This window comes from Anolis carolinensis, unplaced genomic scaffold (assembly GCF_035594765.1).
Source record: "Anolis carolinensis isolate JA03-04 unplaced genomic scaffold, rAnoCar3.1.pri scaffold_7, whole genome shotgun sequence".
NCBI classification, from domain to species: Eukaryota; Metazoa; Chordata; class Lepidosauria; order Squamata; family Dactyloidae; genus Anolis; species Anolis carolinensis.
The window spans coordinates 28,565,238-28,592,168 of record NW_026943818.1 but is presented as its reverse complement, the minus strand read 5'-3'; the positions used below and the strand labels follow the sequence as shown (position 1 = coordinate 28,592,168).

The window sequence follows — 26,931 nt, the reverse complement described above, 5'->3', positions numbered from 1 at the left end:
AGCAACGTGAGGGGGAGAGGGGCGGCACCGATTGGGCGGAGGAGGGGTGGGCGTGGCGTGGGAGGCACGTGAGGGGGAGAGGGGCGGCACCGATTGGGCGGAGAAGGGGTGGGCGTGGCGTGAGAGGCAAGTGAGGGGGACAGGGGCGACGCTGATTGGGCGGAGAAGGGGTGGGCGTGGCGTGAGAGGCAAGTGAGGGGGACAGGGGCGACGCTGATTGGGTGGAGAAGGGGTGGGCGTGGCGTGAGAGGCACGTGACGGAGAGACGGGAGCCACCGATTGGGCGTAGGAGGGAGGGGGCGTGGCGTCATCGGGCTCAATGTCCCTGATCCTGGCGCAAGGGGCAGCCATGGCGGCGGGCCTGTGGGTGCTGCTCCTGTTTCCGGGGCTGATGGGCGCGGCGGGGGCCTTGGCGGGCGGGATGCTCTATCCGCGGGAGACTCCGTCGCGGGAGAGGAGGGAGCTGGGCGGCCTGTGGAGCTTCCGCCCGGACTGGAGCCCCACGAGGGAGGCCGGGTTCCTCCAGGAGTGGTTCCTCCAGCCCCTCCGCAAGGTAAGACAGCAACCACCACAACAGCACAACCATAATAATAATACACACCAGGCACCCAGTCCAAGCCAGGCAGCACCTCCACACAATAATAATAATAATAATAATAATAATAATAATAATAATAATAATAATAGACAGAAGGCCTGATCCTTGCAGCCCAGGAGCAAGCCATCAGAACAAATGCAATCAAGGCCAAGATCGAAAAATCAGCTGATGACCCAAAATGCAGACTGTGCAAGGAAACCGACGAAACCATGGATCATATCCTCAGCTGCTGTAAGAAAATTGCACAGACAGACTACAAACAGAGGCACAACCATGTGGCCCAAATGATCCATTGGAACTTATGCCTCAAGTCCCACCTGCCAGCAGCCAAGAACTGGTGGGATCACAAACCTGCAAAAGTCTTGGAAAATGAGCACGCAAAGATACTGTGGGACTTCCAAACCCAGACTGACAAAGTTCTGGAACACAACACACCAGACATCACAGTTGTGGAAAAGAAAAAGGTTTGGATCATGGATGTCGCCATCCCAGGTGATGAAAAACAACAGGAAAAACTCAGCCGCTCTCAGGACCTCAAGACTGAACTGCAAAGACTCTGGCAGAAACCAGTGCAGGTGGTCCCGGTGGTGATCGGCACATTGGCTGCCGTGCCAAAAGATCTCAGCCAGCATTTGGAAACAATAGACATTGACAAAATCACGATCTGCCAACTGCAAAAGGCCACCCAACTGGGATCTGCAGCATCATCCAAAAATACATCACACAGTCCTAGACACTTGGGAAGTGTTCGACTTGTGGTTTTGTGATATGAAATCCAGCATGTCTATCCTGTTTGCTGTGTCATACAATAATAATAATAATAATAATAATAATAATAATAATAATAATAATAATAATACATCACACAGTCCTAGACACTTGGGAAGTGCTGGACTAGTGATTTTGTGATACGAAATCCAGCATATCTATCCTGTTTGCTGTGTCATACAATAATAATAATAATAATAATAATACATCACACAGTCCTAGACACTTGGGAAGTGTTCGACTTGTGGTTTTGTGATACGAAATCCAGTATATCTGTCTTGTTTGCTGTGTCATACAATAATAATAATAATAATAATAATAATATACCACCTTACTCTCCTAGAAGGAACTCAAAGATACCAATAATAATAATGATCCACTTTCCCCTCCTAGAGAAGACTCAAAGACACCAATAGTATAATGATAATAATAATACGATAATAATAATAATAATAATAATAACAACCCTACGAAACCCAGCATATCTATCTTGTTTGCTGTGTCATAATAAAATAATAATACACACCAGGCACCCATTCCAAGGCAGGCAGGACCTCCATATAATAATAAAATGTAAAAGATAATCGTAATATAATAATATAAAATAATATAATATTATAATAAATAATAACAATATAAAAATATATAATACAAAAATAATACACACCAGGCAGCCATTCAAAGCCAGGCATATAATAGTAATATAATAATACTAGCTGTGCCCAGCCACGCGTTGCTGTGGCGAAGTACGTTGGTATGGGAAATAAAGTATTGAGGTATTGGTGGTAGTTAAGGTAAAGGTTTTCCCCTGATGGAGCTTAGCCTTCTAACTGGCAGCAACTGGATAAAAACAATTATTTCTCTCCCTCTAATTAGGACTTTATTTTTCTTTTCTTTTTGTTGTCTGAACGTACAGGCATGGATGAGGGGTTGGGCTGCTAAGTTTAGTGTTTCTGAGACGTGTCGTTTTGTTGTTTTGTCCGAGGCCGAAACGCCATTACCCTTTTATATATATATATATATATATATATATATATATATATATATAGAATGTAAGACAATTTTTTTCCTCTCGACTGATTTGTTCTCCTTTTTTGAATAAATTCGGGTGGAAAAAGGGGAAGCGCAAGAAAGGCCTGACTCAACATTTCTTAACGCTGGCAAAAGGAGGAAGCTCTTCCTTTCCGTTGGGCTTTTTTTTGTTTGCAAGGAAGTGTGTGGGCGAAACGTCAGGAGAGAATGCTTCTCGGGACATGGCCAGACAGCCTGGAAGACCAGGCTGTCTGGCCATGTCCCGAGAAGCATTCTCTCCTGACGTTTCGCCCACACACTTCCTTGCAAAAAAATGTTGTTGTTATTATTTTTTATTGTTGTTATTATTTGTAACCCTTTGCAGTCGGGTCCGGTGACGGAGATGCCGGTGCCGGCCAGCTTCAACGAGATCACGCAAGACCCGGAGCTGAGGCGCTACGTGGGGTGGGTCTGGTACGAGAAGGAGTTCCTGCCCCCCACCCGCTGGGCCCTGCCCGAGGCCCCCACGCGGGTCGTCCTCCGGGTGGGAAGCGCCCACTATCACGCCATCGTGGTGAGTAGACGCCCCCGAATCGTGTCCCGTCTCCCCCAAGGTGTTCCGCGATTTGACCACGTTTCTCGTTCTGCAGTGGGTCAACGGCGTGCGGGTGGCCGAGCACGCGGGCGGACACCTCCCCTTCGAGGCCGAGATCGGCCGCCTCCTCGTCCCCGGAGAGCCCACCCGCGTCACCCTCGCCCTCAACAACACCCTGACGCCCGAAACGCTCCCCCCGGGGACCATCCAGTACATGACGGACCGGGAGCGGTGAGTACGGGGACCACCCAAAACAACTCTGAACACGTCCTTAACGGTCGGGGTGAGCACCTGACCGTTAAGCCCGAGTAGGGTTCATCAGCCCTTGATTGCTAATAAATAATTATAATAATTATTATTATTATTATAATAACATAGTCCAGACAACCACACAACAACACACCAGCGATTCTGGTAAATCGCCAGTGGTAATCAGATCTGCCGAGAGGAAGGTGGTGTCATGATCTCCAATCTTTGACATCTCCGGTCGGCTGACAAGGAACAGATGCCAGCCATAAAACTTCAATTACCCTCTGGTATGTGAGAGCCCCTATATAAATAGGCCAAAGAGAAGGTTCTGGTATTCTGTACAATAAAACCTGTTGGAATCTATCAGCGTGTGTCTTGGTGCTTTCTTCTAGTGGAAGACTGACCCACAGCACAACTGGGAGAAGAGAACCTAACAATCCATAAAACTTCAATGATCCTCTGGTATGTGAGAGCCCCTATATAAGTGGGCCAATGAGAAGGTTTTGGTATTTGGTACAAATTGTCGGGTTCTCTTCTCCCAGCTGCGCTGTGGGTCAGTCTTCCGCCGGAAAAAGCACCAAGACACACGCTGGTAGATTCCAACAGATTTTTATTGTACCGAATACCAGAACCTTCTCTTTGGCCCACTTATATAGGGGCTCTCACATACCAGAGGGTAATTGAAGTTTTATGGCTGGCCCGTTTTATGGCTGGCATCTGTTCTTTGTCAGCCGACCAGAGATGTCAAAGATTGGAGATCATGACAGGTGGCCAGGTCGGAGCTCGGTCGGGGTGAGCACCTGACCGTTAAGCCCAAGTAGGGTTCATCAGCCCTTGATTGCTAATAATAATTATAATAACACAGTCCAGAAAACCACATAACAACACTCCAACGATTCCGGTAAATCACCAGTGGTAATAAGATCTGCCGACCAGAAGGTGGCCAGGTCGGAGCTCGGTCGGGGTGAGCACCTGACCGTTGAGCCCGGGTGGGGTTCATCAGCCCTTGATTGCTAATAATAATAATAATAATAATAATAATAATAATAATAATAACAACATAGTCCAGAAAACCACACAACAACACCCCAGCGATTCCAGCGGTAATAAGATCTGCCGAGCGGAAGTGGTGTCATGATCTCCAATCTTTGACATCTCCGGTCGGCTGACAAGGAACAGATGCCAGCCATAAAACAGGCCAGCCATAAACCTTCAATTACCCTCTGGTATGTGAAAGCCCCTATATAAATGGGCCAAAGAGAAGGTTCTGGTATTCGGTACAATAAAACCTGTTGGAATCTACCATCGTGTGTCTTGGCGCTTTCTTCTGGGGAAGACTTACCCACAGCACAACTGGGAGAAGAGAATCTAACAATCCATAAAACCTCAATTACCCTCTGGTATGTGAGAGCCCCTATATAAGTGGGCCAAAGAGAAGGTTCTGGTATTCGGTACAAATTGTCGGGTTCTCTTCTCCCAGCTGCGCTGTGGGTCAGTCTTCCGCCGGAAAAAGCACCAAGACACACTGGTAGATTCCAACAGATTTTTATTGTACCGAATACCAGAACCTTCTTTGGCCCACTTATATAGGGGCTCTCACATACCAGAGGGCAATTGAAGTTTTATGGCTGGCCTGTTTTATGGCTGGCATCTGTTTCTTGTCAGCTTGACCGGAGATGTCAAAGATGGGAGATCATGGCAGGTGGCCAGGTCAGAGCTCGGTCGCGGTGAGCAGCTGACCGTTAAGCCCGGGTGGGGTTCATCAGCCCTTGATTGCTAATAATAATAACAACAACACTGTCCAGAAAACCACACAACAACACCCCAGCGATTCCGGTAAATCACCAGCGGTAATAAGATTTACCAACCGGAAAGTGGCCAGGTCGGAGCTCGGTAGGTTGAGCATCTGACCGTTAAGTCCAGGTGGGGTTCATCAGCCCTTGATTGCTAATAATAATAATAATAATAATACAATCCAGAAAACCACACAACACCCCAGCGATTCTGGTAAATAGCAGTAATAAGATCTACCGACCGGAAAGTGGCCAGGTCGGGGTGAGCACCTGACCATAAAGCCCGAGTGGGGTTCATCAGCCCTTGATTGCTAATAATAATAATAATAATAATAATAATAATAATAACACAGTCCAGAAAACCACACAACAACACCCCAGCGATTCCGGTACTGTAAGGTTCTCTTCTTCCAGTTGTGCTGTGGGTAAGTCTTCCACAGAAGGAAGCACCAAGACACACGCTGGTAGATTCCAACAGGTTTTATTGTACAGAATACCAGAACCTTCTCTTTGGCCCATTTATATAGGGGCTCTCACATACCAGAGGGGCATTGAGGTTTTATGGATTGTTAGGTTCTCTTCTTCCAGTTGTGCTGTGGGTAAGTCTTCCACAGAAGGAAGCACCAAGACACACGCTGGTAGATTCCAACAGGTTTTATTGTACAGAATACCAGAACCTTCTCTTTGGCCCGTTTATATAGGGGCTCTCACATACCAGAGGGTAATTGAGGTTTTATGGATTGTTAGGTTCTCTTCTTCCAGTTGTGCTGTGGGTAAGTCTTCCACAGAAGGAAGCACCAAGACACACGCTGGTAGATTCCAACAGCTTTTATTGTACAGAATACCAGAAGCTTCTCTTTGGCCTGTTTATATAGGGGCTGTCATACCCGAGGGTCATTGAGGTTTTATGGCTGGCATCTGTTCTTTGTCAGCGCTTGGTCTGGAGATGTCAAAGATCGGAGATCATGACAAGTACATTGCCAGCGGGAATAAGATCTGCCAACCGGAAGGTGGCCAGTTCGGAGCTCGGTCGGGGTGAGCACCCGACCGTCAAACCCATCTCGCTGTTTCCCTAAGCAGTTCGAAATCAAGTTAGAGTTGTAAGTAGAGAAATTAGGTCCTGCTAATCACCATAATAAAGAAGAAGTCTCGAAAATGCCGGCGACCAAGGAGGAAAGGAGGAAGTCCTTATTTACAATTCCTTCAACAACGTGTTGTCTCCCAGGTACCCCAAGGGCTACTTTGTCCAGAACACGCGCTTCGACTTCTTCAACTACGCCGGGATCCACCGCCCGGTCCTGCTCTACACCACCCCCGCGGCCTACGTGGACGACCTCACCCTCACCACCGACTTGGCTGGGAGCGTCGGCAAGTCTGGGGAATTCCACGATGTCGAGCACAACCGGGGTTCAGGGGGGCGGACTATAGTTGTGTCAGGGGCGAAGACAACCAAGCGGTCAACCACATTGTTTTCGCTCCTTTCTGGGACAGGTCTGCTGCGGTACGAGGTGTCGGTACAAGGGTCCTCCCGCTTCTCCGTGGCCCTGACTTTGGCCGACGCGGAGGGCAACGTGGTGGCTGCCGGGAACGGCTCAAACGGGGAGCTGAAGGTGTCCGGCGTGACCCCTTGGTGGCCGTACCTGATGCACGAGCAGCCCGGGTACCTGTACCAACTCAAGGTAACGGGACACCTCCGTCCTGGGGTTGAAGCAGGATTCTTTACGAGGTCCATACACACCTCAATTACCCTCTGGTATGTGAGAGCCCCTATATAAATAGGCTACAGAGAAGATTCTGGTATTCCGTACAAATTGTGAGGTTCTCTTCTTCCAGTTGTGCTTCTTCCAGTCTTCCCCAAGAAGAAAGCATCAAGACACACGCTGGGCAGATTCCAACAGATTTTTATTGTACAGAATACCAGAATCTTCTCTGTAGCCCATTTATAGAGGGGCTCTCATATACCAGAGGGTCATTGAGGTTTTTTGGCTGGCCCGTTTTATGGCTGGCATGTTCTTTGTCAGCGCTTGCTCTGTGTCTGGAGATGTCATAAGATCGGAGATCATGACAGCGTCCTTGAGATCTATTCTGGAATTGAACACCTGAAGGTAAGCGTCTGTCATGATCTCCGATCTTATGACATCTCCGGACACAGAGCAAGCGCTGACAAAGAACAGATGCCAGCCATAAAACCTCAATTACCCTCTGGTATGTGAGAGCCCCTATATAAATGGGCTACAGAGAAGATTCTGGTATTCCATACAAATTGTGAGGTTCTCTTCTTCCAGTCTTCCCCAAGAAGAAAGCATCAAGACATACGCTGGGCAGATTCAAACAGGTTTATTGTACGGAATACCAGAATCTTCTCTGTAGCGCATTTAGATAGGGGCTCTCACATACCAGAGGGTAATTGAGGTTTTTTGGCTGGCCTGTTTTATGGCTGGCATGTTCTTTGTCAGCGCTTGCTCTATGTCCGGAGATGTCATAAGATCATAGAATCATAGAATAATCGGAGATCATGACAGCGTCCTTGAGATCTATTTTGGAAATGAACACCTGAAGGTAAGCGTCTGTCATGATCTCCAATCTTATGACATCTCCAGACACAGAGCAAGCGCTGACAAAGAACAGATGCCAGCCATAAAACCTCAATTACCCTCTGGCATGTGAGAGCCCCTATATAAATGGGCTACAGAGAAGATTCTGGTATTCCATACAAATTGTGAGGTTCTCTTCTTCCAGTCTTCCCCAAGAAGAAAGCATCAAGACATACGCTGGGCAGATTCAAACAGGTTTATTGTACGGAATACCAGAATCTTCTCTGTAGCCCATTTAGATAGGGGCTCTCACATACCAGAGGGTCATTGAGGTTTTTTGGCTGGCCTGTTTTATGGCTGGCATGTTCTTTGTCAGCGCTTGCTCTATGTCCGGAGATGTCATAAGATCATAGAATCATAGAATAATCGGAGATCATGACAGCGTCCTTGAGATCTATTCTGGAAATGAACACCTGAAGGTAAGCGTCTGTCATGATCTCCGATCTTATGACATCTCCAGACACAGAGCAAGCGCTGACAAAGAACAGATGCCAGCCATAAAACCTCAATTACCCTCTGGCATGTGAGAGCCCCTATATAAATGGGCTACAGAGAAGATTCTGGTATTCCATACAAATTGTGAGGTTGTCTTCTTCCAGTCTTCCCCAAGAAGAAAGCATCAAGACATACGCTGGGCAGATTCAAACAGGTTTATTGTACGGAATACCAGAATCTTCTCTGTAGCGCATTTAGATAGGGGCTCTCACATACCAGAGGGTCATTGAGGTTTTTTGGCTGGCCTGTTTTATGGCTGGCATGTTCTTTGTCAGCGCTTGCTCTATGTCCGGAGATGTCATAAGATCATAGAATCATAGAATAATCGGAGATCATGACAGCGTCCTTGAGATCTATTCTGGAAATGAACACCTGAAGGTAAGCGTCTGTCATGATCTCCGATCTTATGACATCTCCAGACACAGAGCAAGCGCTGACAAAGAACAGATGCCAGCCATAAAACCTCAATTACCCTCTGGCATGTGAGAGCCCCTATATAAATGGGCTACAGAGAAGATTCTGGTATTCCATACAAATTGTGAGGTTGTCTTCTTCCAGTCTTCCCCAAGAAGAAAGCATCAAGACATACGCTGGGCAGATTCAAACAGGTTTATTGTACGGAATACCAGAATCTTCTCTGTAGCCCATTTAGATAGGGGCTCTCACATTCCAGAGTGTAATTGAAGTTTTATGGCTGACATCTGTTCTTTGTCAGCGCTTGCTCTGTGTCCGGAGATGTCATAAGATCGGAGATCATGAGATCTATTCTGGAAATACAAAACAAATGGTCTTCCTTCCCCACAGGTAGTGGTCTCTGCCGAAGTGGACGGCTTCGTCGTGGAAGACGTCTACACCCAGCCGGTGGGCTTCCGCACTGTCAACGTCACTCCGAACCAGTTTCTGATCAACGGGAAGCCCTTCTACTTCCACGGGGTCAACAAGCACGAAGACGCCGACGTGAGCTATATCATATGAACTCACATCCCATTTGTATCTCTTCTGTAGTGCCACGAATACTTCCTGAACCTTAAAGTGTTCTTTAATCCGTTTTCAGTGGGATGCATTCAGCCCATAATACCATATTATTAGTATATTCATATATAATTAGAATATAATACCATTTGCGATTATAATACATCTATTATAATATATTTACATCCTATAATATCAATATATCTATATATATAAAAGAGTAATGGTGTCAGGGCGCCGAACAAAACTACAGGCCCCCCAACCTCGAAATTTGACAACACAACCCATCAACCACGGCTCTAGGTTGATACAACAAAAAGAAAAGAAAAATAAAGTCCTAATTAAAGGGAGAGGAATAATTGTTTTTATCCAATGGCTGCCAGTTTGAAGGCTAAGCTCCACCCACTAGCAACCTACTCAGCCCAGGGGACAGGCAGAGTTAGGCCTCACTTAGGCCTCTTCCACAGATTATCAGATTTGAACTGGATTATATGGCAGTGTAGACTCAAGGCCCTTCCACACAGCTATATAACCTATTTAGAATCTTATATTATCTGCTTTGAACTGGATTATCTTGAGTCCACACTACACTGCCAGATAATTCACTACAGCTGTGTAGAAGGAGCCTCAGATAATCCAGTTCTAAACAGATAATATAAGATTAGAAATATACAGTAGAGTCTCACTTATCCAGTCCAACCCAATTCTGCCATGCCGGACACAATCCAAGCACTCCCAACAGATGGCCACCCAGCCTCTCAATACTAATACTACTACTACTAATAACAACAACAACATACAATCCTAAGGTTTGGAGAGACCCCTAAGGATCATCCAGATCAACTTCCTTCTACCACGCAGGAGGACACAATCCAAGCACTCCCGACAGATGGCCACCCAGCCTCTCAATACTACTACTACTACTACTACTACTAATAATAATAATAATAATAATAATAATAAACATAATCATACAATCCTAAGGTTTGGAGAGACCCCTAAGGATCATCCAGATCAACTTCCTTCTACCACGCAGGAGGACACAATCCAAGCACTCCTGATAGATGGCCACCCAGCCTCTCAATACTACTACTACTACTACTACTAATAATAATAATAATAAACATCATCATACAATCCTAAGGTTTGGAGTGACCCCTAAGGATCATCCAGATCAACTTCCTTCTACCACGCAGGAGGACACAATCCAAGCACTCCTGACAGATGGCCACCCAGCCTCTCAATACTACTACTACTACTACTACTAATAATAATAATAATTATTGGCCTGCATCAATAGGGGAATAACGTCTAGATCCAGGGAAGTCTTGCTCCCCCTCTATTCTGCCTTGGTCAGACCACACCTGGAATACTGTGTCCAGTTTTGGGCACCGCAGATGAAGGGAGATGCTGACAAGCTAGAAAGCGTCCAGAGGAGGGCGACTCAAATGATTAAGGGTCTGGAGAACAAGCCCTATGAGGAGCGGCTTAAAGAGCTGGGCATGTTTAGCCTGCAGAAGAGAAGGCTGAGAGGAGACATGATAGCCATGTACAAATATGTGAGGGGAAGTCATAGGGAGGAGGGAGCAAGCTTATTTTCTGCTGCCCTGCAGACTAGGACACGGAACAATGGCTTCAAACTACAGGAAAGGAGATTCCACCTGAACATCAGGAAGAACTTCCTCACTGTGAGAAGGGCTGTTCGGCAGTGGAACTCTCTCCCCGGGGCCGTGGTGGAGGCTCCTTCCTTGGAGGCTTTTAAGCAGAGGCTGGATGGCCATCTGTCGGGGGTGCTTTGAATGCGATTTCCTGCTTCTTAGCGGGGGGTTGGACTAGATGGCCCTTGAGGTCTCTTCCAACTCTACTATTCTATGATTCTATGATAATAAACATCATCATACAATCCTAAGGTTTGGAGTGACCCCTAAGGATCATCCAGATCAACTTCCTTCTACCACGCAGGAGGACACAATCCAAGCACTCCTGATAGATGGCCATCCAGCCTCTACATAATAATAATAATAATAACAATAATAATAATAACAACATCATACAATCCTAAGGTTTGGAGTGACCCCTAAGGATCATCCAGATCAACTTCCTTCTACCACGCAGGAGGACACAATCCAAGCACTCCTGATAGATGGCCATCCAGCCTCTACATAATAATAATAATAATAATAATAATAACAATAATAATAATAACAACATCATACAATCCTAAGGTTTGGAGTGACCCCTAAGGATCATCCAGATCAACTTCCTTCTACCACGCAGGAGGACACAATCCAAGCACTCCTGACAGATGGCCACCCAGCCTCTCAATACTACTACTACTACTACTACTAATAATAATAATAATAAACATCATCATACAATCCTAAGGTTTGGAGTGACCCCTAAGGATCATCCAGATCAACTTCCTTCTACCACGCAGGAGGACACAATCCAAGCACTCCTGATAGATGGCCATCCAGCCTCTACATAATAATAATAATAATAATAATAATAATAATAATAATAATAATAACAACATCATACAATCCTAAGGTTTGGAGTGACCCCTAAGGATCATCCAGATCAACTTCCTTCTACCATGCAGGAGGACACAATCCAAGCACTCCCAACAGATGGCCACCCAGCCTCTACATAATAATGATGATGAAGATAATAATAATAATAATAATAATAATAATAATAATAATAATAATAATAGAAGCATAGAATCCAAGAGTTTAGAGAGACCCCTAAGGGCCATCCAGCCCAACCCTTTCTACTATGCAGCAGGACACAATCCAAGCATTCACAACACATGGACAACGTATAAATACTATACAATACTACACAGGGATATAGACCCCCTCTATCACAGTACTCAAACAACCAAATGCATACTAAACATAAAGACAACCATACAACAGACATTCAATACCACCACTACCTCAACAATTTCTCACCAACACCACCAGACACCACAGCAACGCGTGGCTGGGCACAGCTAGTTGGAATATAATGCTATTTGTGGTTCTACTATATCCAGATCCGGGGCAAAGGGCTGGACTGGGCCCTGCTGGTGAAGGACTTCCACTTACTACGCTGGTTGGGCGCCAACTCCTTCCGCACCAGCCACTATCCCTACGCGGAGGAGATCATGGACCTTTGCGACGCTTACGGCATTGTCGTCATCGACGAGTGTCCCGCCGTGGGCATGAGGGACAGGTAACAACAACAACAACAACAATATATTATATTACTATTATATTATATTACTATTACTATATTACTATTATGGCTACTATTAGTGTAATGGCATTGTCGTCTTCGACGAGTGTCCCGCCGTGGGCATGAAGGACAGGTAACAACAACAACAACAATATATTATATTACTATTATATTATATTACTATTACTATATTACTATTACTATATTACTATAATGGCTACTATTAGTGTAATGGCATTGTCATCAACGAGTGTCCCGCTGTGGGCATGAGGGACAGGTAACAACAACAACAATATAGTAGGCATGTATCCCTTCTAGGTTTTGCTCCTATGAGTATTGTTGTATATTATTACTATTATTGACACACAATAATAATAGGAATAATATCATTCCATATCATTACTATTGTGGCTACTATTAGTGTAATGGCATTGTCATCAACGAGTGTCCCGCCGTGGGCATGAAGGACAGGTAACAACAACAACAACAACAATATATTACTATTATATTATATTACTATATTACTATTACTATATTACTATAATGGCTACTATTAGTGTAATGGCATTGTCATCAACGAGTGTCCCGCTGTGGGCATGAAGGACAGGTAACAACAACAACAACAACAACAACAATATATTATATTGCTATTATATTACTATTACTATATTATATTACTATTACTATATTACTATTATGGCTACTATTAGTTAATGGCATTGTCGGCATCGATGAGTGTCCCGCCGTGGGCATGAAGGACAGGTAACAACAACAACAATATATTATATTACTATTATATTATATTACTATTACTATATTACTATTATGGCTACTATGAGTGTAATGGCATTGTCATCGACGAGTGTCCCGCCATGGGCATGAAGGACAGGTAACAACTACAACAACAACAACAATATATTATATTACTATTATATTATATTACTATTACTATATTATTATACTATATTACTATCATGGCTACTATTAGTGTAATGGCATTGTCAGCATCGACGAGTGTCCCGCCGTGGGCATGAAGGACAGGTAACAACAACAACAATATATTATATTACTATTATATTATATTACTATTACTATATTACTATTATGGCTACTATGAGTGTAATGGCATTGTCATCGACGAGTGTCCCGCAATGGGCATGAAGGACAGGTAACAACAACAACAACAACAACAACAATATATTATATTACTATAATATTATATTACTATTACTATATTATTATACTATATTACTATTATGGCTACTATTAGTGTAATGGCATTGTCGGCATCGACGAGTGCCCCGCCGTGGGCATGAAGGACAGGTAACAACAACAACAACAATATAGTAGGCATGTATCCCTTCTAGGTTTTGCTCCTATGAGTATTGTTGTTTATCATTGCTATTATTGACACACAATAATAATAGAATAATATCATTGCATATCATTACTATTATGGCTACTATTAGTGTAATGGCATTGTCGGCATCGACGAGTGTTCCGCCGTGGGCATGAAGGACAGGTAACAACAACAACAACAATATATTATATTACTATTATATTAATATTACTATATTATATTACTATTACTATATTACTATTATGGCTGCTATTAGTGTAATGGCATTGTCATCGACGAGTGTCCTGCCGTGGGCATGAAGGTAAAAACACCAACAACAACAATATAGTAGGCATGTATCCCTTCTAGGTTTTGCTCCTATGGGTATTGTTGTATGTCATTACTGACACACAATAATAATAGGAATAATATCATTGCATATCATTACTATTATGGCTACTATTATTGTAATGGCATTGTCATTGACGAGTGTCCCGCCGTGGGCATGAAGAACAGGTAACAACAACAACAACATAGTAGGCATGTATCCCTTCTGGGTTTCGCTCCTATGGGTATTGTATATCATTACTATTATGGCTACTATTAGTGTAATGGCATTGTCATCGACGAGTGTCCCACTGTGGGCATGAGGACAGGTAACAACAACAATATAGTAGGCATGTATCCCTTCTAGGTTTTGCTCCTATGAGTATTGTTGTATATCATTACTATTATTGACACACAATAATAGGAATAATATCATTGCATATCATTACTATTATGGCTACTATTAGTGTAATGGCATTGTCGGCATCGACGAGTGTCCCGCCGTGGGCATGAAGGACAGGTAACAACAACATCAACAACAATATAGTAGGCATGTATCCCTTCTGGGTTTCGCTCCTATGGGTATTGTATATCATTACTATTACTATTATTAATGACACACAATAATAATAGGAATATCATTGTATATCATTACTATTATGGCTACTATTAGTGTAATGGCATTGTCGTCGACGAGTGTCCCGCCGTGGGCATGAAGGACAGGTAACAACAACAATATATTCTATTACTATTATATTACTATTACTATATTATATTACTATACTATATTACTATTATGGCTACTATTAGTGTAATGGTATTGTCATTGACGAGTGTCCCGCCGTGGGCATGAAGGACAGGTAACAACAACAACAATATAGTAGGCATGTACCCCTTCTAGGTTTTGCTCCTATGGGTATTGTTGTATATCATTACTGACACACAATAATAATAGGAATAATATCATTGCATATCATTACTATTATGGCTACTATTAGTGTAATGGCATTCTCCTCATCGACGAGTGTCCCGCCGTGGGCATGAAGGACAGGTAACAACAACAACAACAATATATTATATTATATTACTATTATATTATATTACTATTACTATATTACTATTATGGCTACTATTAGTGTAATGGCATTGTCATCAACGAGTGTCTTGCCGTGGGCATGAAGGACAGGTAACAACAACAACAACAACAACAACAACATATTATATTACTATATTATATTACTATATTACTATTATGGCTACTATTGGTGTAATGGCATTGTCATCATCGACGAGTGTCCCGCCATGGACATGAAGGACAGGTAACAACAACAACAACAACAGCAACAATATAGTAGGTATGTATCCCTTCTGGATTTCGCTCCTATGAGTATTGTTGTATATCATTACTATTATGGCTACGATTAGTGTAATGGCATTGTCATCGACGAGTGTCCCACCGTGGGCATGAAGGACAGGTAACAACAACAATAACAATATAGTAGGCATGTATCCCTTCTGGGTTTCGCTTCTATGGGTATTGTATATCATTACTATTACTACTATTAATGACACACAATAATAATAGGAATAATATCATTGCATATCATTACTATTATGGCTACTATTAGTGTAATGGCATTGTTATCAACGTGAGTCCTGCCGTGGGCATGAAGGACAGGTAACAACAACAACAACAATATAGTAGGCTTGTATCCCTTCTAGGTTTTGCTCCTATGAGTATTGTTGTATATCGTTACTATTATTGACACACAAGAATAGTAGGAATAATATTGCATATCATTACTATTATGACTACCATGAATGTAATGGCTCGAGAAGAGGGGCTTCAAGCCAATCGTATCACGGGAAACTACCACGTGCTATCCCTCTGCCTCTTTCCCAGTGCCAATTTTGGGAACCGGACGCTGCAGCACCACCTGACTGTGATGGAGGAGCTGGTCCGGCGGGACAAGAACCGGCCCTCGGTCGTGATGTGGTCGGTGGCCAACGAGCCGGCCTCTGAGTTGGCCCCGGCCGGACAATACTTCAAGTGAGTTTGGCTGGGAGGACGGGGAGCTCGAGCCACGATTTTCGCTCAGGAAATAGTTACTATATTATTACTAGTACTACTGCTACTACCACTGGTACTATTAGTAGACTCCTACACTTGGAAGGGACCCCAATGGACATCCAGTCCAACCCCCTTCTGCCACTCAGGAAGTTACTATATTACTACTACTATTAGTAGACTCCTACACTTGGAAGGGATGCAAGGAACATCCAGTCCAACCCCCTTCTGCCACTCAGGTAGAGTTACTATATTATTACTATATTAGTTACTATATTATTACTACTAATACTACTGCTACTACCACTACTACTATTAGTAGACTTCTACACTTGGAAGGGATGCAAGGAACATCCAGTCCAACCCCCTTCTGCCACTCAGATAGAGTTACTATATTATTACTACCACCACCACTACTATTATTACACTTTTAGACTTGGAAAGGTCCCCAAGGGACATCCAGTCCAACCCCCTTCTGCCACTCAGATAGAGTTACTATATTATTACTACCACCACCACTACTATTATTACACTTTTAGACTTGGAAAGGTCCCCAAGGGACATCCAGTCCAACCCCCTTATGCCACTCAGGAAGTTACGATATTACTACTACTATTAGTAGACTCCTACGCTTGGAAGGAACCCCAATGGACATCTAGTCCAACCTCCTTCTGCCACTCAGGAAGATAGTTACTATATTACTACTAGTAGTAATAGTAGTATTACTACACTCTTAGACTTGGAAGGGACCCCAAGGGACATCAGGAAGACTGTGTTGTGTTGAAACTGCTTGGGTCAACCTGAGATTCCCCGCTGAATTAATTGCAACCCCTTGTATACCCACCCAGGTCGGTGATCTCCCACACGAAGTCCCTGGACCCCACTCGCCCCGTCACCTACGTCTCCAACGCCGCCTACAACCGCGACCAAGGGGTGAGCCGGTTCGGACTTCCGGCCACCTTAACGTTTTCTTTTTTCCAGAAGTCAGATACCACACCCAACTCAACCCTAACACCTAATTTACTGCTGTAATAAAATGGTTCAGATCCTTGCAAAAAGCCTATAGTAAATTGTTAGTAGTGGGCTCATCACCACACCCAACTCGACCACAATAGCTAGTTTACTGCTGTAATAAAATGGTTCAGATCCTTGCACAAAGCCTATAGTAAATTGTTAGTAGTGGGCTCATCACCACACCCAACTCGACCACAATAGCTACTTTACTGCTGTAATAAAATGGTTCAGATCCTTGCACAAAGCCTATAGTAAATTGTTAGTAGTGGGCTCATCACCACACCCAACTCGACCACAATAGCTCCTTTACTGCTGTAATAAAATGGTTCAGACCCTTGCAAAAAGCCTATAGTAAATTGTTAGTAGTGGGCTCATCACCACACCCAACTCGAGCACAATAGCTGCTTTACTGCTGTAATAAAATGGTTCAGATCCTTGCAAGAAGCCTATAGTAAACTGTTAGTAGTGGGCTCATCATGAAGACAGAAATAACTCCTGCTTTTCTCGCCCGCCGGCAGGCACCGTACGTGGACGTTGTCTGCGTGAACAGCTACTTCTCTTGGTACCACGACCCCGGCCACTTGGAAGTCATCCGCCCGCAGCTCTACTCCCAGTTTGAGAACTGGTACAAAGCCTACCAGAAGCCCATCATCCAGAGCGAGTACGGGGCGGACGCCGTGGCCGGGCTCCACGCCGTGAGTATCGGAGGGCGGGAACGAGGGATCTGGGTCCCGAAAATAGAGATTGAGTTTCTAATCGTGTGGCTCTACTCGTAGGATCCTCCTCTCATGTTCTCCGAGGAGTACCAGGCGGCCGTGCTGAAGGAATACCACTACGTCCTGGACCAAAAACGGAAGGAATACGTGGTTGGGGAACTCATCTGGAATTTCGCTGACTTCATGACGGACCAAGGTAGGGAACGATCTCTTTAGAAACATATTTACTACTATTACTACTACTACTACACTGTGTCTGGGTAGTATTCTGGGTGATGTTCTGGCTATCCGTATTCAGAGCAGGATGTCTCCAGGAAATAAACACTCCAAGGGAACACAGCCCAGGCTACTTCCAGGCAGATGCCCTCACTGTTGACTACTCAATCGTCTTAGTTACTCACATGTTAATACTTGCAGATTGAATTTGCTAACACTTCCCCCTTCACACTTAATATACATTGGTTCTTTCCTCCCACCTTGGTATATATATATAGTATTTACTCCACTTGCTTGACTACCTCTATGTAGATACCCTCATTGATTGACTTTGCAAGCTTCATGACTACTCAATTCTAATCGAGCTTGCTCATTCCAACACGTACACTTACTTCACATAGACAAGTGTCCTTCCTTCCATCCTGAACATAATTCCACAGATATATACACACTCCACTTGCTTCACTACCTCTGTGCAGATACCCTCCCTGATTGACTTTGCAAACTTCATGGCTACTCAGTGCTACTCAAACTTGCTCATTGCAACATCCACACTTGCTTCACGTGTGTGCGTGTTTCACAGAGAACACAACAAAGAAATATACACTCCACTTCCTTCACTACCTCTATGTAGACGCCCTCCCTGATTGACTTTGCAAACTTTGTGGCTACTCAATGCTACTCAAGTTTGCTAATAGCAACAGCCAAGTGTCCTTCCTTCCACCCTGAACATAATTCCACAGATATATACACACTCCACTTGCTTCACTACCTCTGTGCAGATGCCCTCCCTGAGTGACTTTGCAAACTTCACGGCTACTCAGTGCTACTCAAGATTTGCAAACATCTACACACAGACAAGGGCTCTTCCTTCCATATGTGCGTATTTCACAGAGACCACGACAAAGAAATATATACTTGCTTCACTACCTCGATGTAGATACCCTCCCTGATTGACTTTGCAAACTTCATGGCTACTCAATGCTACTCAAGCTTGCTCATTGCAATATCCACACTTGCTCATTGCAACATCTACACAGAGACAAGGGCTCTTCCATATGTGTGTATTTCACAAGGACCACGACGGAGAAAAATACACTCCACTACCTCTATGTAGATACCCTCCCTGATTGACTTTGCAAACTTCATGACAACAAAAGGAAAAGAAAAATAAAGTCCTAATTAGAGGGAGAGGAATAATTGTTTTTATCCAATTGCTGCCAGTTAGAAAGCTAAGCTCCGCCCACTTGGTCTCCTAGCAACCCACTCAGCCCAGGGGACAGGCAGAATTAGGCCTCACTTAGGCCTCTTCCACACTGCCTACAAAATACAGATTATCTGATTTTAACTGGATTATATGGCAGTGTAGACTCAAGGCCCTTCCACACAGCTATATTACCCATTTATAACCTTATATTATCTGCTTTGAACTGAATTATCTTGACTCCTAGGAATCCACTCAGCCCAGGGCACAGGCAGAGTTAGGCCTCACTTAGGCCTCTTCCACACTGCCTACAAAATACAGATTATCTGATTTGAACTGGATTATATGGCAGTGTAGACTCAAGGCCCTTCCACACAGCTATATTACCCGTTTATAACCTTATATTATCTGCTTTGAACTGAATTATCTTGACTCCTAGGAATCCACTCAGTCCAGGGGAGAGGCAGAGTTAGGCCTCACTTAGGCCTCTTCCACACTGCCTACAAAATACAGATTATCTGATTTGAACTGGATTATATGGCAGTGTAGACTCAAGGCCCTTCCACACAGCTATATTACCCATTTATAACCTTATATTATCTGCTTTGAACTGAATTATCTTGACTCCTAGGAATCCACTCAGCCCAGGGCACAGGCAGAGTTAGGCCTCACTTAGGCCTCTTCCACACTGCCTACAAAATACAGATTATCTGATTTGAACTGGATTATATGGCAGTGTAGACTCAAGGCCCTTCCACACAGCTATATTACCCGTTTATAACCTTATATTATCTGCTTTGAACTGAATTATCTTGACTCCTAGGAATCCACTCAGCCCAGGGCACAGGCAGAGTTAGGCCTCACTTAGGCCTCTTCCACACTGCCTACAAAATACAGATTATCTGATTTTAACTGGATTATATGGCAGTGTAGACTCAAGGCCCTTCCACACAGCTATATTACCCATTTATAACCTTATATTATCTGCTTTGAACTGAATTATCTTGACTCCTAGGAATCCACTCAGCCCAGGGCACAGGCAGAATTAGGCCTCACTTAGGCCTCTTCCACACTGCCTACAAAATACAGATTATCTGATTTTAACTGGATTATATGGCAGTGTAGACTCAAGGCCCTTCCACACAGCTATACAACCCATTTATAACCTTATATTATCTGCTTTGAACTGAATTATCTTGACTCCTAGGAATCCACTCAGCCCAGGGCACAGGCAGAGTTAGGCCTCACTTAGGCCTCTTCCACACTGCCTACAAAATACAGATTATCTGATTTTAACTGGATTATATGGCAGTGCAGACTCAAGGCCCTTCCACACAGCTATATTACCCATTTATAACCTTATATTATCTGCTTTGAACTGAATTATCTTGACTCCTAGGAATCCACTCAGCCCAGGGCACAGGCAGAGTTAGGCCTCACTTAGGCCTCTTCCACACTGCCTACAAAATACAGATTATCTGATTTGAACTGGATTATATGGCAGTGTAGACTCAAGGCCCTTCCACACAGCTATATTACCCATTTATAACCTTATATTATCTGCTTTGAACTGAATTATCTTGACTCCTAGGAATCCACTCAGCCCAGGGCACAGGCAGAGTTAGGCCTCACTTAGGCCTCTTCCACACTGCCTACAAAATACAGATTATCTGATTTGAACTGGATTATATGGCAGTGTAGACTCAAGGCCCTTCCACACAGCTATATTACCCATTCCTAATGGACTTAATGTCAAGGGAAAACCTTTGAACTACCACCAAGACCTCAATATTTTATTTCCCATACCACCATACTTCACGTGGCCGGGCACAGCTAGTAAATATAATAATATATCTCTTGCCCGAAACTTGAAAAACAGGGTTGGGAAACGTCAACAAAGTAATGTAACGTGTTCGGTCCACCAATAAATAAACATATCTTATGTCCGAAACCTGAAACGTCAACAACGTTCTGTAACGTCACTCGGACGAGTGGCGACATTTAATGACAGCCTTTTCCAACTGTTTTGAACAGGGACGACCCGCGTTTTGGGCAACAAGAAAGGGATTTTCACCCGCCAACGGCAACCCAAAGCGGCCGCCTTTCTGCTGAAGGAGAGATACTGGACGTTGGCCAACGGATCCTCGTGCCTCCGGCCGCCCAGACACGACAACGTCTGCTTGCCGTCTGCTCAAGAATTCAGACGGTTTTGACCGACTCGTTGTGATACGGAAGCAAACGGTTACGGTAACTCAAAGAGTACAAACATAGCTCGACAAAGATATTTCCAACAGACCTCACAACCTCTGAGGATGCCTGCCATAGATGTGGGCGAAACGTCAGGAGAGAATGCTGCTGGGGCATGGCCAAGCAGTCCGGAAAACGCACAACAACCCAGTATTAAAGTACTTTACAGCTCAGTTTAATTGACACAACCCAGTACACTTTGGAGCCCAGTTTCCATCTTTAATTGATGGATATCTGACCGCATTTGGGAGTTTCACGAAATCGTCCCTACACATTTCACATTCCGATCGCGCATCCGTTTGAATTTCCTCGACGATAAAACGTCCGAGCGAGAAAGCCAAAGACCTCCACAGGTAATTTCTACATTTATTTTTATACCAAAAAAAAAAAAACCTTTATGTGCAACGAATAAACATTCTTACATTATTTACATTTGTTTTGTTTTGTTTCCGGTTTCCCAAACTCCCTTCCGCCAAACGCCGCGGCCTCTATTATGGTCAGAACGTCAACAAAATAAAATAAAATAAATGGAATGACTCCCAATTTGGAAAACTCAAAAAAAAAAAAAGGGTCGGGTCGGGACGTACAAGACGGAACACACACCAAATACTCAGACCATGCTTAATACGGGTTTGGTTTTAATGGTAATAATAATACTTTGTTGTCTTGATATCTGGGTAATATTGAGTTCTGGTTCCCGGTTTTGTTGATGCGCATCAGAAGCCACAAACCTAACCCGGGAGGGGAAACTGGTCGATTTCTAACCATTTCCCATCACATTTTGGGGGTCAAATCATCCAATAAGTTTCCTGAATATTTTTGGACTATACCAGTGATTCCCAAGCTCCGGTCCTCCACGTGTTTTGGACTTCAGTTCCCACGATTCCTGTGTCTAAAGCGAATGTGTGAAGCTCCTGTGTAAGTTCGATGAGAGAGAAGGCTCTGTGAGAGCGAAGCCTTGGTGATAGAAGCCCCAGAGTGAAGGTTGCGAATGTGTGAAGTTCGATGTGAGAGAAGGCTCTGTGAGAGCGAAGCTTCAGCAGGAGAAGCCCCAGCCGTGAAGGGTGTGAAAGTATGAAGCTCGATGGGAGAGAAGGCTCTGTGAGAGCGAAGCCTCGGTGAGAGAAGCTCCAGCGTGAATGCTGCGAAAGTGTGAAGCTCGATAGGAGAGAAGGCTCTGTCAGAGCGAAGCTTTGGCAAGAGAAGCCCTAGAGTGAAGGCTGCGAATGTGTGAAGCTTGATGGGAGAGAAGGCTCTGTGAGAGCGAAGCCTCGGTGAGAGAAGCTCTAGCATGAAGGCTGTGAAAGTGTGAAGCTCGATGGGAGAGAAGGCTCTGTGAGAGCGAAGCCTCGGTGAGAGAAGCTCCAGTGTGAAGGCTGCGAAAGTGTGAAGTTTGATAGGAGAGAAGGCTCTGTGAGAGCGAAGCTTTGGCGAGAGAAGCCCTAGAGTGAAGGCTGCGAATGTGTGAAGCTTGATGGGAGAGAAGGCTCTGTGAGAGCGAAGCCTCGGTGAGAGAAGCTCCAGCGTGAAGGCTGTGAAAGTGTGAAGCCCGATGGGAGGGAAGGCTCTGTGAGAGCGAAGCCTCGGTGAGAGAAGCTCTAGCGTGAAGGCTGTGAAAGTGTGAAGCCCGATGGAAGAGAAGGCTCTGTGAGAACGAAGCCTCGGTGAGAGAAGCTCCAGCGTGAAGGCTGTGAAAGTGTGAAGCTCAATAGGAGAGAAGGCTCTGTGAGAGTGAAACTGTTTATCTGCATGAGTTGGGATTTCTGGGAGCTGAAGTCCAAACAACTGGAGGACCAAAGCGTGGGAACCACTGTATTGTAGACGCCGTAGTGCGAGGAAGCTTCCCAAGTCCCTCCAAGAAGGGATTTTCGGGGGGAAGTCCAACCCCAAGGAATGGAGAAATGGAGAGATGGCAGCTTCAGCTTCATCACAACAGAACCTCCTCAGAGGCAGACCAAAGAAACCACGTTTTTGCCATCATTTGCATGTTTATTTGCAGGGCGAGGACAACACTCCTGGCCTTCCTAATGACAAAAGCCGGGATAAGCTTCACAACCGCACTCTGAGTCAACACGAGAGGAGAAATCTTCAGACGGAGACAACACACACAAGGTTTAGATGTATATATATAAGAACGATCAGGACTCATAATACAAGTTTTCCTCCTCTCTCATTTTGGCAGGCCAAATACTGCAAGGGCAAAAGGTACCCCAAGATAATACCACATGGCTGGGTACATGTTGAATCGAACACAAGGGAGTCCTGTGAGCGCCTTCGTGGAGGTCTCTTGAAAGGACGAATACGAAACAAGGGCTCACGAGGGAAAGACAGAGTTGAAAAGGGGGAGAAAAGAAGACTATTGAGGACGGACCAAACAGCTTCGCTCTCACAGAGCCTTCTGTCAGATCGAGCTTCACACATTAGAAGCTTCTCACCGAAGCTTCGCTCTCACACAGCCTTCTCTCACATCAAGCTTCACACATTTGCAGATTTCATGCAGGAGCTTCTTATTGAAGCTTCGCTCTCACAGAGCCTTCTCTCACATCGAGCTTCACACATTAGCAGACTTCACGCTGGAGCTTCTCTCACCGAAGCTTCGCTCTCACACAGGTTTCTCTCACATCAAGCTTCACACATTCGCAGCCTTCATGCTGGAGTTTCTCTCAGTGAAGTCTCGCTCTCACAGAGCCTTCTCTCACATCAAGCTTCACACATTTGCAGATTTCATGCAGAAGCTTCTTATTGAAGCTTCGCTCTCACAGAGCCTTCTCTCACATCAAGCTTCACACATTTGCAGATTTCATGCAGGAGTTTCTTATTGAAGCTTCGCTCTCACAGAGCCTTCTCTCACATCGAGCTTCACACATTCGCAGCCTTCACGCTGGAGCTTCTCTCAGTGAAGCTTCGCTCTCACACAGCCTTCTCTCACATCAAGCTTCACACATTTGCAGATTTCATGCAGAAGCTTCTTATTGAAGCTTCGCTCTCACAGAGCCTTCTCTCACATCAAGCTTCACACATTAGCAGCCTTCACGCTGGAGCTTCTCTCAGTTGAAGCTTCGCTCTCACAGAGCCTTCTCTCACATCGAGCTTCACACATTAGCAGCCTTCACTCTGGAGCTTCTCACCGGAGCTTCGCTCTCACACAGCCTTCTCTCACATCATTCATTAGCAGCCTTCACGCTGGAGCTTCTCTCACCAAAGCTTCGCTCCCACAGAGCCTTCTCTCAGATCGAGCCTCACACATTAGCAGCCTTCACTCTGGAGCTTCTCTCATTGAAGCTTCGCTCTCTGGCTCCGACGGCTACTACTACTACCAATCCGGGACACCAGACCTATAACAAACATGACGGACAGAAGCCATTTGGGAATCATAATGGGGGGAAAGAAGGCAGGGTTGGGGTCCTTCTCTTGGATCTATGGACCTTTGTCGGTATCGTGACAACCTTCCAGCATCCAGGTTTGCTTCCCGCGCCCAAGGACTCTTCTGCCTGCCAGTTTCCAATCACCCCCCGTTATTTGGTTTGTTTAAGACAGAAGGCACTTCTCTAAATCGACGAAAAACCAAAACACTGTAGGAATGGGAAACGAGTGGGAAAGAGGAGGGAAAACACAGTGATTTGCTCAAGGATGCCATTTTTGGGGTCACTGGGGGGGGAAGAACAAAATGCCGAACCCAATCAACATTTCAGGGAGAAGGAGACAGAAAGAAAGGGCGACCATGGATCCCCGTTTCACCCCGAAGAAGGGCGGCCAAGGATCCCCGTTTCGCCCCGAAGAAGGGCCGTGGATCCCCGTTTCACCCCAAAGAAGGGCCGTGGATCCCCGTTTCACCCCAAAGAAGGGCCGTGGATCCCTGTTTCACCCCAAAGAAGGGCCGTGGATCCCCGTTTCACCCCAAAGAAGGGCTGTGGATCCCCGTTTCACCCCAAAGAAGGGCCGTGGATCCCCGTTTCACCCCAAAGAAGGGCCGTGGATCCCCGTTTCACCCCAAAGAAGGGCCGTGGATCCCCGTTTCACCCCAAAGAAGGGCCGTGGATCCCCGTTTCACCCCAACGACTGCAGGAGAGACCCCCCAACTGCTCCACCTCTATACAGGCATCATCTGCGGCGAGTGTCCTTCCTGCAAGCCAAAACGAAGGGGGAAGGGTCCCCTCCTTAAGTGGGGGGATTCATGCAAAAACCGTACAACGGGGCCACAGTTCCCCTGCCTACACTTTGGCCGGGTTTCCGGGATCCAGTGTATAGTTATTCTAGCCAATCCTCCCAATTATTTGAGGAAAGGTTTGGACTGCGGTCGTTGGGTTCCCACCCCTGGACCATTTCCCGGAACGGAATTTCATGCAAACCAGACCGAGTCCCGTCGTAGCCCGTTTCCCCGCCCCGCTAGTCAACTCCGTATCCAGCTTCCCGGAGAAAACGGGCTCGTGTTTGACAAAACAACAACAAGGAAAAGTCTCCCCATGTTGCGTCGTCTTCTTCAAGTTGCTTCTCAGCGGGATGGGCGTCCGAATCACGAGGGGAAGATCCGGATACGCGGACACACAATGTAAACACAGGGCGAGGGTCCCGTAACGGCACCTATAAAGTCTAGCACACAGCCGGCACGGGCGGCGGCCCACCCTGAACCCAGAACCACATTTACATACCCCAAACCGGAGAACCTCGGGAGGAAAAACAAGTCAAGGGTGGAGAGTTCGCAGCTCGGAAAATCCCTTCAAAAGGGTCGCCGGTCCTTCAGTCAAGGGAGGGAACGTATCCGGATAATAATTAAATTTCCTTGGTGGGTGGAAAGAAGTCTCGCGGATACGGAGTCCTCAAGAAGCTCCCCCGCGCCTCAGTCCTGCTTGGGCGGGAGCTGCCGCTTCCACGCCTCGTTCAAGTAAACTAGTCGTTTGTAGTTGACGATGAGGAGGAGGAAGTTCAGCAGGTAGGTGAGGATGCAGACGATGCAGAACTCCCTCAGCACAAAGTACAGAATGTAGGCCAGGTACAAGGAGCCTATGACGGAGACGATGGAGGACGTCATGAGGACCAGGGCCGCCACCGCGCTCGCCGTCATACCTGGAGGGAAGGAGGAGAGCAAGGCAAGGCCGTTACTGCCTTCCCGTTGGTGTGATGAAAGAATTTAATGAAATGGTATGACTGGGATCTGGCTACGGGTCTATTAAGGTCTGGCAAGGCTGGAGACAACATCCTAAGAAAATTGGAACCTGAAAATTGTCAGAATAATACAGTTAGTGGACCAAAGCAAGTGTCGTTTTGAAGAGTTCGATGTGAGAGAAGGCTCCGTGGGAGCGAAGCACAGAAGGAAGTACGAGGGCTATCCAGAAAGTAGATTACGTTTTGGAATGAAAAATGAACAAAGTATAGGAGAAAACATTTACCATATGCAGTTGAAAGCCACACCCAAATACCACTTCTCCTGTTGGCCCACAACGTCTGTGTGATGAAAGGATTTAATGAAATGGTATGACTGGGATCTGGCTAAGGGTCTATTAAG

The 26,931-nt window shown here is 45.3% G+C and overlaps 2 protein-coding genes across 2 annotated transcripts in view; one reads left to right on the top strand and one right to left on the bottom strand.

Moving 5' to 3' along the window:
* The first annotated feature begins 164 nt into the window (after window positions 1-164).
* Window positions 165-21,854, top strand: gusb (glucuronidase beta). The gene is made up of 12 exons (XM_062959593.1): window positions 165-553; window positions 2,763-2,951; window positions 3,028-3,203; window positions 6,240-6,382; window positions 6,506-6,693; window positions 8,908-9,060; window positions 12,116-12,294; window positions 15,867-16,013; window positions 16,880-16,964; window positions 17,564-17,740; window positions 17,822-17,957; window positions 21,216-21,854. The coding sequence occupies exons 1-12, from the start codon at window positions 320-322 to the stop codon at window positions 21,392-21,394; spliced, it is 1,986 nt and encodes a 661-aa protein (XP_062815663.1). The 5' UTR covers window positions 165-319; the 3' UTR covers window positions 21,395-21,854.
* Window positions 21,777-26,931, bottom strand: part of vkorc1l1 (vitamin K epoxide reductase complex subunit 1 like 1) — a 29,861-nt gene continuing 24,706 nt past the window's right edge. Inside the window, exon 3 of the mRNA XM_062959599.1 lies at window positions 21,777-26,492. Within this exon, the coding sequence (XP_062815669.1) occupies window positions 26,266-26,492 (227 nt within the window). The 3' untranslated portion in view covers window positions 21,777-26,265. The remainder of the gene's footprint in view (window positions 26,493-26,931) is intronic.

Bases quoted from the DNA above. Each gene is read 5' to 3' on its own strand.
- gusb (XM_062959593.1), top strand. From the start codon at position 320: ATGTCCCTGATCCTGGCGCAAGGGGCAGCCATGGCGGCGGGCCTGTGG. The intron at 16,014-16,879 runs GTGAGTTTGGCT...ATACCCACCCAG, and splicing joins CCGGCCGGACAATACTTCAA to GTCGGTGATCTCCCACACGA. The intron at 17,741-17,821 runs GTGAGTATCGGA...CTCTACTCGTAG, and splicing joins CCGTGGCCGGGCTCCACGCC to GATCCTCCTCTCATGTTCTC.